Here is a 15,338-nt window from a genome sequence, read left to right on the forward strand (position 1 = left end):
CGTCTCTACTTCCACAAAGAACTATGCGGTATCATTCAAAGTTCTTAGTTGCAGTCAAGAGAATCCACTCTAGCTAAGGTGGAATGAAATTTAGTAAAGCATATTAGTATACTTTCAGATTCCTTGGGAGGACCAGATCTGGACACTCTACCTGCAGTAAAAAGGCAACAGAGAACATATTATATCATATCACTAGAATGTTCTAGATAAAACAAAGCCACTACCAATGCTTGTCTCTAGGTACTAATTATGTTCCAGAATTCTGCCACAGAGTCACAGAGCAAGCAGCTGCCTCCACCATTGCATGTGTCACCATCTGCATTGCCATTTCCCCTGCATACTGCATCCTCCTCTTGTTACTTCCTTTGGCACCTAAATCTCATACACACACTTCTGATTTGGCAGAGTCCACATCATAGCTAACATCACAGCTACAAGAGAGCATAGGAAAAGTAGTTTTCTCTGCTGGTAAGGCAGAGCTCAAAATATCAAGTGGCAGTTAGACATCGGGCAACCATAAATGATGGTTGTCTACTTCTTATGATTGTTCATAGTCCAGTTTTTACTTTTCTTCTTCTGATAGAGATATGAGTACAAAAGATGTTTTCCTTTCCTCTTAACTTTAAGGAAAGCAACAGTGCTAGTATAATGTTAAATGGCAACTGAGCTCAGTGTTGGGGTGACAATAAACAGTGGTGGGGACTGTAGTTAAAAGGAGAGTCAATTATAGCCATGAGAGAATGTGGACCTAATAATTCCAGATTTTCAGTTTTCAAAATAAGCCAGAAATCCAAGCGTTTTTGTCTGTTTGTTTTTGGAGCAATCTCCTGACTTTTAAACTCTGGCAATTAATCCAAGTTCTGGAAAAAAAAAAAAAAACTCTATACATGCATCATACCGCACAAAAAACATGTCTATGGGCCAGATGTGGCCATTGGGCTGTTGCTTTATCACTGTAGCTTAGGCTTTTGGAATAAGATAGCATAGAGTCTAAGTCTATTTTCCCTGCTGTCCATTTTCCCACCGGACCTCCAACCAGCCAAGAAGACTTGTCTTCCCTGTGTTGGACTCCAGGACTGGGGCGCCCAATATGTCTGCCTGTGTGATCTCACTTTTCCTCTGAGTCCCCTCCCTGGGTCACAGGTCTTGACTTGATCACTTCTCTTCCCTTCCTACTTGATCCTATGTGGATCTTTCTTTCAGCCTTGGTTGTATAGGAGTCTTTCTGCCAGTTTCCAGTGAGAATTGTTCCACATGTAGATGTATTTTTGACGTGTTCATGGGATAGGGTAGGGGCGGGGGGCGAGTTCCACATCCTCCTGCTCCGCCATCTTTATCCCCTTCTTATCGTTCCCTGATTGGGTAAGGAGCACTGACTCTCTGCTTTTATGAGGGGACAGGAAAGGGTGAAATTCCAGGAGGAAAACAAAAACAGCAGAGGTTAACACCTCAAAATCTGTGAAACTATGCTGGGTACTAGGGATACTTGGTTCCTGACTTTATGATTTTATAGTCTACTGGAAGAGGCAAATAATATCTTTAAAAAATACACCAAAACAGGTACTGTGAGAGTATTGGCTGGGTGGGAGTTGACCAGGTGCATTTTCTTGAGATCCTTGGAATCTGGAGCACTGAAAGCCACACTGATGAGATCCTATTTCAAATCCTAACCTAGCTCTGGGAGTCAGACTTTAAGTCCCTCCTCCTTTCTTTGGAAGTTTCCATTTATTGATTATTTATCAAGTGCTTTATAAACTTTATCTTATTTAGTGCTCACAATAGTTCTATCCTCCATTCATGGAACTGAGGCTCAGATAGGTTAAGTAACTTGCTCAAGGTTACACAGCTAATAAATACCAGACTCAGCATTGGACCAGGACTGCCTGACTACAGAGCATGTTCTGTCTCTTTTTTTTAATTGATGTTTTTAATTAAATGGAAGATTCTTTAAATTCTACTGTGCTTTATAATTTTCAAAACTTTCACACACATGATTTCATATAATCCCATAATATCCCTTCTTTCCCTCTACCCCTATATTTCCCCTCCCCCTTTCCCTCTCCCCACTGGAACTACTAGTTTGTTCTCTATATCCGTGAGTCTGCTTCTTTTTTGTTTTATTCACTAGTTTGTTGTATTTTTTAGATTCCACATGTAAGTGATATCATACAGTATTTCTCTTAATCCCTCTTCAGTATTGCTTCTCTAGAACCTTTAAAAAATATCTATTTAGGTGACGCACTTAATATTTTTAAGGTGCTTTCTGATTAGTTCCTATGTAGGAGCAGGCTTGATATCAAATCTGGATTATGTTTTCACCTCACCCACTGCAACTGGGTGATTCCTGGGCAAGGTTTTTTGTTTGTTTGTTTTTTGAGTTTTGGTCTTCTGAGCTGTAAGATGGGGATAAATCCTACTTCTCAAGATTGTTTTGAAGATCTCTCCCTCTCTCTCTCTTATGGGGTGCCTGCAGTGTAGAAGGTAGTCAATATCCTTCAACTTCCTTCCTTCTTCCAGTAGAGTAGCTACTCGATGATTATGTGAAAAACAATCTGATGTAAATGTGAGCCTTTGGGAGGCAAATTAGAATACTGCATTAGTCTGCTCTGGTTGCCAAAACAAAGTACCACAGACTGGGTAGAAACTTATTTTCTCACAGTTTTGGAAGCTGGAACTCCAAAATCAAGGTGTTGGCAGGCTTGGTTTCCCCTGAGGCCTCTCCTCTTGGCTTGTAGATGGCTGCCTTCTTTCTGTGTCCTCACAGGACCTTTACTCTGGTGATGTGCTCTCCTGGTGTCTCTTTGTGTGTCCAGGTTTCCTCCTCTTGTAATGACACAAGTCATATTGGATTAGGGCCCACCTATATGGGCCCTTATTTAATGTTAATTACCTCTTTAAAGGCCCTTTCTCCAAATACAGTCACATTCTGAGGTGCTGGGGGTTAGGATTTAAGTAAATAAAGGGACTTCCCTCGTGGTCCAGTGGTTGAGACTTCACCTTCCAAGGCAGGGCGTCCAGGTTTGATCCCTTGTCAGGGAGCTAAGATCCCACATGCCTTGTGGCCAAAAAACCAAAACATAAAACAGAAGCAATATTGTAACAAATTCAATAAAGACTTTAAAAATGGTTCACATCAAAAATATATATCTTTAAAAAAAAAGAGTAAGTAAATAAACTTTTTAAAGTCATAAAATGATCTTTAGTTCTACTCAATTTGTGCTCCATATATAGAACTCATTACCTGCAAAACAAAACCAAATCTCCATGATTACTGGAACATTTGAATTGGAAGTATAGTTCTGCAGGTACTTAAAGGCCAGTTAGCATATCTTAAGCAATTATACTCCTGGGGCTTGATTGTTTACTGGACAGTTGTTTTTGTGAGCCGTGGGCCTGTACTTGTCTAGTGTATAAAGAGCCCGCAGCCCAGCCCACAGACTGCGGCTATCTGTATTTGGAGAAACAACAACGATGACTGTCACCCTAGAAAGAATGAAGATTCTCTGATCTAAAAGACCAGCTGCAGGCAAACATCCACAGAAAACCAAATATGATAAGCAGCACTTACGGATGATTGAAGTCCTCTACTTCTTAAGAAGGGAGTTCCTTTTTCTCATTTATTCTTTTAACCCCAAACCCCTTTAAAAAAAAATAACTTGTCACTGGGCAGGGATGAATAGATGCTTACCTCTGTCTGTAAAAGCTGTAAGTCAGGAGTGATGCCCAAAATTGATCCCTCAGTTCCATTCAGTTGACTAAGGATTCATGTGTCCAGGCACCATGATGAGCCCTAGGAATAAAGATGAGGAAGAAATGGCTCCTGCCCTCAACATGCTCACAATCTATTGGAGAGAACTTCATTCATTCATGTTCTTAAATCAACACATATTTACTCCACACCTACTGTGCTGATGACAACAAATAACTAACTCCATGTGATAAGTGCACTAATAGAGGAAAGTATAAAACATTTAGGCAGCATCAGGGATGGTACAGTCCCTAACATTGAAGCAATACCTACTCATTTACTGGTGGTAATATTTTCCTCTTGGTAGTGTAGGCTCATTTAATCTTAACAACAGCTCTGTCTGTGAGATAAATATTATATTCATTTTACAGATGAGGAAATGTGAGATTCAGAAAGGCCAAGCTACGTGCCCAAAGTCACACAGCTTGTATATATGTGGCAGAGCTGGCGAACAAACCTGGGTTAGCTGACTGCCACAAAGCCTGGTTTGTTCTATTAAGCAGGGTGAGGTAGTTCGGAATCTTCCTCTCTGAGCAACTTGGCTGTACAAGTTATGTCTCACCATTTTTCTGTTTTTAAAACAAACCAGATCTAACTGTGGTGGAAGTGAAGTTTCAGTTGATATAGGGGTGCCCCTCCTGCCACACCCAGGATGTGCAAAGGAGTCACAAACAACTCTGGAACTTCCTCTAGTGGTTGACTCATGCTCATTCCTGGTCCCATGGTCACGTGAAGCCTGGTGACTCAGCTGACACTTCAGGCAAGAGAAACTGAAACTGAAGGAAATCTACCCCCATGCTGTTGTGTCCTCCCTCTGGAAGCTCTTAGGACATCCCAGGTGGCACCATGCACTCAGAGGGTGCTTGTGTTGGTTCAGGTCCTCTAAGAAGCAGATGCTAAAGCTGGAATAGATGCACAAGAGATTTATTGAGGGAAAAGGGGAAGGAGCTATGGGAGCCTGGGAGAGCATTCAGACCACCATGCTATCTGCATAAGAGAGAGGGAAAGAAGAAAGTTTAGGTAGGAAGAGTCTCAGTCTCCACCACGGTACTAGAAAGTTTTGGCAAGGCCACTGGGGAGTCCTGCCTCTTGCAGGAAAGGGTCTGCCTTAAATCACTGCTATGCTCAGTGCTTGCTGGAGAGCAGCCTGTGACAGTGTGGTCCTCGAGTCAAAGCCCTGGTGCACTCAGAGCACAGCAGCTGGGTCTGTCTTCAGTTAAACTCCTCAAGACCCCACAGTGCCTGAGAATGTTAGTCTGTATTACTTTTCATCCAAAGTATCTGCATGCATATAGAGAGATGCTAAGCTTGTGAATGGTAACAATTTTATTAATAGCAATAATAATACTACTCACCATGTATTAATAGAAAGATCTTTTATGTACCAGGCACTGCACTAAATAATTTACACGCATCATATCATTTAATCATTAAAACAACCTTATGAGATAGCTATGATCACTAGCCCATTTTAGAGATGGCGATTGTTATGAACTGAATTGTGTCCCCCCCAAATTTGTATGTTGAAGTCCTAATTCCTGGTACGTTTTTTTGTGTGTGTGTTGGAAAACAGTTTATTTATTTTTAATAATAAAGATAGGAAGGAATTACCCTGAAGTATTGATACTTATCGCCATGTTATGCAAATATAGGCAGTTTTTCTGCTTCTTACTTTCAGATAAAACACAAAAGTATAAACTTATTTTTATAACCTGATAATTATAAAAAAGGAAAAAGTGAACAAGTTGAATAGTCAGCTTCTAAAGGAGGAACTAGCTCATAAAACTTAAATGTTTAAACACACTACACAGTAAATAAGTTCTTACCATATATACAAAAACATCAGCAGATGAACTTTGAAGTTAGTATCCCAAGAATTGCAGCCCCCAGCCTTCATCTAATCCCTGGTGAGGAATATGTATTTGGAGATAGGGTCTTTAGAGAGGCAACTACATTAAAATGAGATAATTAGTTTGGACCCTAATCCATGTGACTGGTATCCTTATAAGAAGAGGAAATTTGAACACAGAGGGACACAGATATACACAGAGGGAAGATGATGTGAAGATACAAGGAGAAGACAGACATCTACAAGCCAAGGAATGAAGCTTCAGAAGGAAGCTTGGCAATACCTTAATCTTGGACTTCTGGCCTCCAGAACAGTGAGAAAATAAAGTTTTGTTGTTTAAACCACTCAGTCTGTGGTACTTTGATATGGCAGCTCTGGCAAACTAATACCAGAATACTGTGGCTTAAAGTGGTCAAGTAACTTAGAGCCAAAGTCACAAAACTGGCACAGGGGTGAAACAGCATTCAGCTTCTCTCATTCCAGAGCCCTTTCTCTTAAATATTCTCCTCTACTGGGTCATCCATGGTGACTGGGCTACAAAGTAAGAGATGACAAGGTGACTCAGGAAGATCACTGAGACAGAACACAGCCTGGTGAGCTGGGAAACTCACATGAAAGGGAACTTGGCCGGACAGGCAGGAGAAAGGCTTCACATCCTGCCCGTACCCTCTACTGGCTCTGTGGTCTTGGCCAATCCACTCTTGCTTTCTGAACTACAGTTATAATTTGTGTCAAATGGAAGCATTCGATTTCCTGTCTCACTGAGCTGTTCTAACCATAGAATAAGATCATTACATGAAAGTGTAGGGAGAGGAAAGGGCAGAGGGAAAGAACTGAATTTGCTTCATACAAATATTAGTGTAGTTGTTATATATTATCTATGTTTTAGTGAATATTAATATTATTATAATAATGTATCAATATTAGAGCATCAGTTTTCCATGCTATTCAAATTGTATATGTTCTGATGCCAGAAATTCATGATGACCACTGGGGCTGCACATTATAAACAGTTTTATGATCCAAATAACTCTTAGACATCAATATAAATGGCAATAAATGACATTAATGCTCAGCCCAGCAGAGTGGGCTCATTGAATGGTTATGAGGATTAATGTAATAAAAATAGCTGGCATATATTGAGTTTTCACATGTGTCAAGTTCTGTTCTAAATGATCTAATATAATAATTCACTTATGACAATCCTAAGAACAATCCCATGAAGAAGAAACTATTATTATAATTCTTAGGTTACAGATGAGAAAACTGAAGCCCAGAGAGGTTAACCAGGCCAAAGTCACACAGCTAAGTAGAAAGAAGAGTAAAAATTAAAACTAAGGGACACTGGTTCCTAGACTGGACATAGATTGGAGAAGAAATGCATCCAGGATGTCACCAAGTTTTTTGCCTGAGCAACCAAAGGAACAAACTTGTCATTACTTGGGATGGGAAAGACTTCAGGAATTAATTTCTTTTAGGGGAACTCAGTTTGGATATGTTAAGTTTGAGATGCTGATCGTGTGTCCAAGAAGATGTCAAATAAGTCTAGATATGAAAATTGGGATCTGTCAGCATATGCATGGTATCTGTAGCCCAGAGGCAGAGTGAGGTCACCCAGAAAGTATAGATAGAAAACAAAAGAGATCTATGAACTGAGTCCTGGATAGCCAAGTGTTTACAGGTTGAGGAAGTAGGGAATCAGCTTAAGGGATAAAACAGAAGGAGTGGTCAGGGAATTAGGAGGAACACCAAGTGAGTGTGGTTTCTGTGAAGGAAATAAAGTAGTCAAGGAAGAAAGAGTAATCAGTAGTGTCAAGTGATGCTGATAGGTTGAATAGATGAGGACTGAAAATAGCCTTTGGGTTGAGCCACGTAGAGGGCATTGATGACCTTAAGAAGAACAGTTTCGGTGGACAGGTTGGGGGATACCTGGTTGGAGTGGGTCCAAGAGAGAATGAGACAAAGGGAAGTGAAGACAGTGACTTCCAATTTTTTTTTATAAAAGGAAGGTGAGAAATAGGGGAGTAGCTGAAAGAGAAAGTGTTTTTACTTCAAATGTTAATGTGGGACAAATAAGAGCATATTTGTAGACAATAAGAATGATCTAGTAGAGAGGAAAAATAATTGATTAAGTATGGGGGTAGGGATTTCCTTGAGTAGATGAGAGGCAATGAGATCTAGTGCCCAGGGAGAGAGGTTGGCCTTAGCTAGAAGCATGGACAACCATAGAAAAAAGGTAGAACAAATTAGCATAAATGCAGCTAGGTAGATAGGTACACAGGGAGGTTGCTGAAGTTCTCTTCTGATTACTTCCATATTCTTGCACATTTATTAAGCTACCACTCTGAGTTCACACATTGAAAATGAAAGCTCTTTTCCTGTTTTACTATTGCTCTTCACCTTGGTTTCAACAAAACCTACATCATCCAGCAATTATAGCTGCTTGTGTATGTGTCTTTCTTCCCAAACAGCCTAAGAACTGAAGAAGGGCAGAGACCACGTCCCCTTCTTTATTGTTCCCTAACACTCAGCACAGTGCCTGACACACAGTAGGCACTCAATAAATATTTGATGAACCGAATTAAATCCAGTACATTTGCTTCTCTCTACATGTGCTTTAACCTCATTTGCTTGAGTCATAAAAAGCTACCAAGATTATCTCTTCTGTGAATTGGTGGGCAAATTATTTGTGTTTCAGTCTGGTCTATATTAGCTATTAGTGAATATGATACTTAGGAAAATGTATAAGCTTTGCTTATTTTTACAAAGACTTGGAACTTAATTGGGCATCCTCAGAAGGGTTACAATATGTGAGAGGATGCATACAGCTCCTTTTATAATTGACGAATTGTGTTCAGTTTGCCCAATTACTCTTTTCTTTAAAGAAGAGAGTAAATTTACTGTAATAGACATACCATAATCTGAATTTATAGAACTCAGTGAGAAATCCTACCATCTGGTTAAAAATTGTCAGAGAATCACCTCCTTAGAAGAACCACCTACGGAAGAAAGGATACACAACCAGTTCGTTGTGTGCTGTGATAGAAAATGTGTCTCCCTACCTCCATCTAGTATTTTATTAAGACTTAGAAAAAGAGGAAGAAAGAAAAACATCTACATTAATTTTCTACTGTATATCTTTTTAGCAAGCTTCAAGTGACATTAAAATTAAGGTCAAACATAATAGTTAGCTGGGTCATGCAATGTGGATGAAGTCTATGGATACTCTTATAGCAGGAAGTTCAGTAAAGCATTTTTTAAAAAATAAATTTATTTATTTTATTTATTTATTTTTGGCTGGGTTGGGTCTTCGTTGCTGTGCATGGGTTTTCTCTAGTTGTGGTGAGTGAGGGCTACTCTTCGTTGTGGTGCATGGGCTTCTCAATGTGGTGGCTTCTCTTTGTTGCCGAGCATGGGCTCTAGGTATGCGGGCTTCAGTAGTTGTGGCATCCAGGCTCAGTAGTTGTGGCTAACAGGCTCTAGAGCACAGGGTCAGTAGTTGTGGTGCATGGGCTTAGTTGCTCTGCGGCATGTGGGATCTTCCCGGACCAGGGCTCGAACCCATGTCCCCTGCATTGGCAGGCGGATTCTTAACCAATGCGTCACCAGGGAAGTCCCAAGCGTATTGTTGAGGACACAAACTCTGGACTTGGGCTTGCATCCCACCATAGATGACTTAGCTTCCTCATGTATAAAAGGACAAGATAACACGATCTACCTCATGGGGTTGTTATGAGATTAAAACAACTTAATGCCTATAAGGGTGCAATATGATATCGAGAATATCAGTAATTTTAACCATTATAATTTATTTTAGTAATAATGATGATGATGACGTTAAAAAATGCAGGGTGCATCCCACTCTGGGTTTCCTTTTTTCTTTCTTGGTACACTTTTTCTTTTTTTGTAGTACACTTTGTTTTTTTCTGTAATCCTGGTCTTTCTTCTCTGCCCATTCTTTTTCCACTGTAGGAAAATCGATGGGACCAGTGAGGAAGAAGGTAACATTGAGCTGAATGAAGAAGGAAGGCCAGTGCAGACGTCCAGGCAGAGTCCCCCACTCTGTGACTGCCACTGCTGTGGCCTCCCCAAGCGCTACATCATTGCCATCATGAGCGGGCTGGGATTCTGCATTTCCTTTGGGATTCGGTGCAACCTTGGAGTTGCCATTGTGGAAATGGTCAACAACAACACTATATATGTTGATGGAAAACCGGAAATTCAGGTCAGTGTCTGTCTATGTTGGGAGTTCTTTCAGCCATGGCTGTATTAATGTTTTAAAGTCTTAAAATAAAACACATAGGATTATAAAGGAAACCCATCATTTTAAAATACAGATATCGGTCTTCCCTGGTGGCGCAGTGGTTAAGAATCTGCCTGCCAATGCAGGGGACATGGGTTCGAGCCCTTGTCCGGGAAGATCCCACATGCCATGGAGCAACTAAGCCAGTGAGCCACAACTACTGAACCTGTGCTCTAGAGCCCGCAAGCCACAACTACTGAGCCCGAATGCCACAACTACTGAAGCCCGTTCACCTAGAGCCCGTGCTATGCAACAAGAGAAGCCACCGCAATGAGAAGCCCGCACACCACAATGAAGAGTAGCCCCCGCTCGCCACAACTAGAGAAAAGCCTGCGTGCAGCAACGAAGACCCAATGCAGCCAAAGATAAAATAAATAAATTTTTAAAAAATAAAGCAAAAAAATAAAATACAGATACCAAAATATTTAAAAATCGAATTTGTGATATAGAAACATATGGGCTTCTTTATGAACATGTCAGATGACAAACTCTAGCAATGGGTCTAATAATTACTGTAATTTTGAAGTCTGAAGGAGAAGCAATAGTTTGAGATAGCAGCAACAACCATCACGTGATATGAACATATTTATAATTTCCACTAGTAACAGAGTCACAGGTACTGATAAATGACTGGGGTTTGTTTCCTACATTCATAATTACAGGAAATGCTAAAGTTTAGTTAGTGGAAATAAAGATGCTGATTTTTCCCCATCCAAGTTCATAGATCCACATGGTTCCATCCACAGACTCTAGGTTAAGAAACCCCAGTAAAAAGGTAAAGCATGGGGTGAGCATCAAGAGAAGGAGGCAGCAAGTAAAGTGGGGTTAGGCTTGCAGAGCCTGCTAAGCCATGCGGGGAGATAGGGGTGGGCTTTAAGCAAAGAAGTGGTGCGGTCAAATCCATGCTCCAGAATGATCACTGCCCAGCCAGTCATCTCCCAGTGGATTGGGATTGGAGGGAGTGGAGGCAGAAGGCCCATTTCAAAGGCTGTTGTAGTCATAAGCACTTAAATGCTTTAAGCACTCTGATGTCACTTAAATAGTATTGTTTTTATGAATCACTGGAAAGATAAAATCTGGTTTGTTTTTTAAATGGTAGGCCTAGAGACATATTGAAATTATGGGAGAATAAAACGAAAATGTATGCCCAGTGCATACCCAACATATACGTGTTTCATTCTATTGAACACACACACAGGAGTGACGCATGTGGAAATCCATCTGTTTGCAGAGAGACAGCTAATAGTTCTCTGGTCCCTGCCCATATTTGGGGAAACATTTATTTATTTATTTATTTATAAAATTTATTTATTTTTGGCTGTGTTTGGTCTTCGTTGCTGCGTGCGGACCTTCTCTAGTTGCAGCGAGCGGGGCTACTCTTCGTTGCGGTGTGCAGGCTTCTCATTGCAGTGGCTTCTCTTGTTGCAGAGCACGGTCTCTAGGCGCATGGGTTTCAGTAGTTGTGGCACATAGGCTCAGTAGTTGTGGCTCCCAGGCTCAGTAGTTGTGGATCATGGGCCCAGTTGCTCTGCGGCATGTGGGATCTTCCCGGACCAGGGCTCAAACCCGTGTCCCCTGCATTGGTAGGCGGATTCTTAACCACTGCCCCACCAGGGAAGCCCTGGGGAAACATTTAGATCAGAATTTTCCAAACTGCTGTCTGGAAATCATTGTTCTGTAGGCTGTGCTGTGAAGAAGGTGTCTTATGAACTGGGAGCATTTACTGTGCTGTGTCCTATGAGAATCTCCAAGAGGGAGCTGTGGTGTGCATTGTTTCCTGGACTTGACTGCAGAATGCTTTCTTTCATGCCACATCTGTTTCTTGACAGAAACTGTTCCAGCATTACGTGGAACAGTTTCTGTCAAGCACTGGTTTGAGAAAATTTGATTTCAATTCATTAAAAAGAAGTCTTTAGTTGGCCGGCAGGTTTTTTGTTTTTTGTTTTTTTTCCTTTTTCTTTTTAGCTAAGAGATTATGCTGCCAGAAGAAAAGGGTACCATGGAGATTCGTCTAACGATTCTCTTTTTGATGCCACAGCTGAATCTGTTTTAAAAGGATATCCTGGTTGTTTATTTTGAGGCGGGGAGGGAGGGCAGTAGAGGTGTGAGGGGGCATGTCATGCATTTTAAAAATAAAGAATGATGTATATTAGTGAGGTTTCAGATGTGTATCACATGCATTCTGGCAGCCTTTTGTGAGCAAGGGCAGCTAATTAAACTCGTCTGCTGAGGCCCGGATCAAAATGAGATGCTGATTTGCGCTTGTTTGTTGCCTGAAAAGATAGCCCTAGGTCAGCAGAATTTACTTGGAGGTATATGGAAAAGACATTTTGATAAACTTAAGGAACAATGCTGTGTGTGCTCTCTAGTTTCTATGGTTTTGCCCTCTGGAGTCTTAGAGAAACTGATTAAGATCTAAAATATACTTTACATCATTTTCCCTGGCCTTATAAGTAGGAGTTTAGTAGCATTTCAGAAGTTCCAATTTATAGCAGGCCATTTCTCTCTTATCCAAATAGAACAAAGCTTAGATATCATCTGAGCATGTTCAACCCAATGACAAAGATTTCACTAATTGTATTACAAAAGGCTCTCAATGGCTGGTATATTTGTTTGGTTGGTTTTATGGGAGAAAAACTAGATATTTTTCACTGAGATATTTTAAAATCTTCATTTTCAGCAGAGGGAGAGAAGTAAGCAGTGTGAATTGGTAGGTCTTGCAAATAAATGGCATATATTCTATTAGTGGTATAAAGGGTAGTTTTAGTTGATGTGTGAGTAATCATTTTTAGTTTAATAATTATGAGTTTTAAAACACGTGAATCACTTAGAACAGTGTCTGGCATGTGGTGAGCAATAAATGACTAAAGTTTGAGCAACTTTGAGACTGGTTCCCATTACCCTCAGGAAAAACCCAAACTCCTTCTCGTGAATCGTGAGCCCTGTAGGGTTAAGAAGAATTGGGCTTTGGAATTGGCCAGACATGGTTTCAGACTTGACCCTTGTTTATTAGCTCTGGGACCTTGAGCAAGTTGCCCTTCTGTCTTGGTCAGGGATTGCTGGTTGCAAAGAACAGAACTGCAGGGAGACCAGCTCAAGTTAAGAAGGAAATTACAGTGGGGCTATAGGGGATCTCACGAAAGTGAAGGGCGGAAAACAGAGCTGCTATGTATGTTTGTGCAGTCTGCGCCCTGGACAGGGGAGCCCAGCCTGAGGTGGGACTAAAATCCAGGCTGTACCCCACTGTGGGGAGGAAAAGGAGCCAGGAAGGGCAGAGTGGAGCTGGACCTCATGGGAACTAGGAAATCCTTAGCTTAGTCTCCAACTTTCTTGCTGTGCAGTGTCTTGCATCTGCCTCTCTCTGAGTCTGCTCCATTCTCCCAGGTCTCTCCATGGACTGTTGTTTTTGTTTTTTCCTTTTCTTTTTTTAAAAAATATTTATTTATTTATTTTTGGCTGCGTCGGGTCTTAGTTGCTGCACACAGGCTCTTTGTTGCGGCGCACGGGCTTCTCTCTAGTTGTGCCGCGTGGGTGACCGAGCACGTGGGCTCAGTAGTTGCGTTGCATGGACTTAGTTACCCCACGGCATGTGGGATCTCAGTTCCCTGACCAGGGATCGAACCCGTGTCCCCTGCATTGGAAGGCAGATTCTTAACCACTGGACCACCAGGGAAATCCTTTTTTTTTCTTTTTCCATGGCTTTTCACTGCCCTCCAAAGCTGAAGTTCTTTGAGCCGTTGCCTTGCTGGGGAGCTGACTTACTTGGCGCTGACTCCAATGGGACTTGTTTCAATTCAAGTGTTCAGTATTGTCTAACTAGAATTTCTGGGTTCAGGTTAGAGAGAGAGAGACAGGTGGGCTGAGTCCACCCGATGCCTTGGCTCCCCCTACTCAGGTGTCCAGTCACAGGGGAGAGGCCCATGGCTCTGGCGGAGGAGGAGAATCCTCTTAGAAGGAAACGTGTGTAGGGAGCCAGGAACTGGCATTTCTAGCAATTCTTTGCTAATCCTCATTGCCTTATTGTGAAATGGGAATAAAAGGCCTGCTTTACAGATCAAATGAGATAATCTGGCACCAATATATTAAATACCTATATTACTTTCCTAAGGCTGCTGTAACAAATTACCACAAACATGGTGGCTTAAAACAATAGGAACTTAGTCTCTCATATCTTGGGAGACCAGAAGTCCAAATCAAAGTGTCAGCAGGTCCACACTTCCTCCAAAGGCTTTAGGGGAGGATCCTTCCTTGCTTCTTCCAGCTTCTGGTGGCTCCAGGCGTTCCTTGGCTTGTGGCAGCATCACTCCAATCTCTGCTTCTGTCTTCACATGGCCTTCTTTCTGTGTACCTTCTCTTATGTCTCAAATCTCCCCCTGCCTTTCTCTTACAAGGACACGTCATTGGATTTAGGGCCCAGCTAGATGATCCAGGAAAACTCATCTCAAGATCCTTGACTTTATCACATCAGCAAAACCCTTTTCTCGAATAAGGCAGCATTCATAGATTCTGGGGATTTTGTGCATATATCTTTTGGGACCCTTTTTTCAGCCTAACACAGTACCTGACACAGTGCTTGGCTTATAATAATAGTTCAGACATGAGGCCATTATGATTCTAATGGGCTCAAGAGATAATGAAAGTTAGTTCTCGGCAGGCACAAGTGCTCTTCTTCAGGTATCATTTCCCAAATGGACAGAAGCACCATCTCGTCAGAGAGAAAGACATGAGCAAGGGACAAGGTGATTGACAATTAGCTGCTGGTTGAAGTGGATCCCTCTGTCTCGGATCCTTGGATTCTTGGGGCATTCTGTGACTCAAGGCAAAGAAGTCCAGTCTCTACTTCTCAGTGAGAAAGTCAAGTCTCCACAGCAATGGAAAGAATATAGTTTTTTGGGTCAAGTAGGTAAGAGGGCTTGGTCTTGGCTCTCTTTATAACTGGTTGTATGACCTTGGGCAAGTAAATTAATCTCTCTAAGCCTCAATTTTCTCTTCTATAAAATATGAGGTAATAGTAGTTACCTCTACGTGTTGTAAGGATTAGAAGAGGAAATACATGGAAAGTGACTTAAAATCATGTCCCTCTTCACTCAGTGCTTCCTTCTGTCTCTGAGTAAAAGCCAAGGTCCTTATGGTGAGTTAAAGGGCCCTTCATCATTTGAACCTCTCTTATTTTAATGCCTATTATCCTCTTCCTCACGTTTACGCTCTAGCTCTACTGACATCTTGCCATTCCTCTAACACACAAGATGCATCCTTACCTCAGGGCCTTTGCACTTGCTATTTCTCTGCCTGGAAAGGTTTCTTTTCAGGTAATGAACAGTATGACTTGCTCCCTTTCTTCCTTTAGGACTTTAGTCAACAATCATCTCCTCACTGAAGCCTTTCCTGGCCACTCTAAAATTTCACCCTACTTCATTCCTACCCAACATTTCTGTCCC

At 41.5% G+C, this 15,338-nt stretch overlaps 1 protein-coding gene across 1 annotated transcript in view; it reads left to right on the forward strand.

The window, feature by feature from the left end:
- Positions 1-15,338, forward strand: part of SLC17A8 (solute carrier family 17 member 8) — a 58,646-nt gene that overhangs the window by 14,559 nt on the left and 28,749 nt on the right. Inside the window, exon 2 of the mRNA XM_082350277.1 lies at positions 9,570-9,822. Within this exon, the coding sequence (XP_082206403.1) occupies positions 9,570-9,822 (253 nt within the window). The remainder of the gene's footprint in view (positions 1-9,569; positions 9,823-15,338) is intronic.

This window comes from Balaenoptera borealis (assembly GCF_965194805.1).
Source record: "Balaenoptera borealis genome assembly, chromosome: 13".
In the NCBI taxonomy this organism is placed as follows: domain Eukaryota; kingdom Metazoa; phylum Chordata; class Mammalia; order Artiodactyla; family Balaenopteridae; genus Balaenoptera; species Balaenoptera borealis.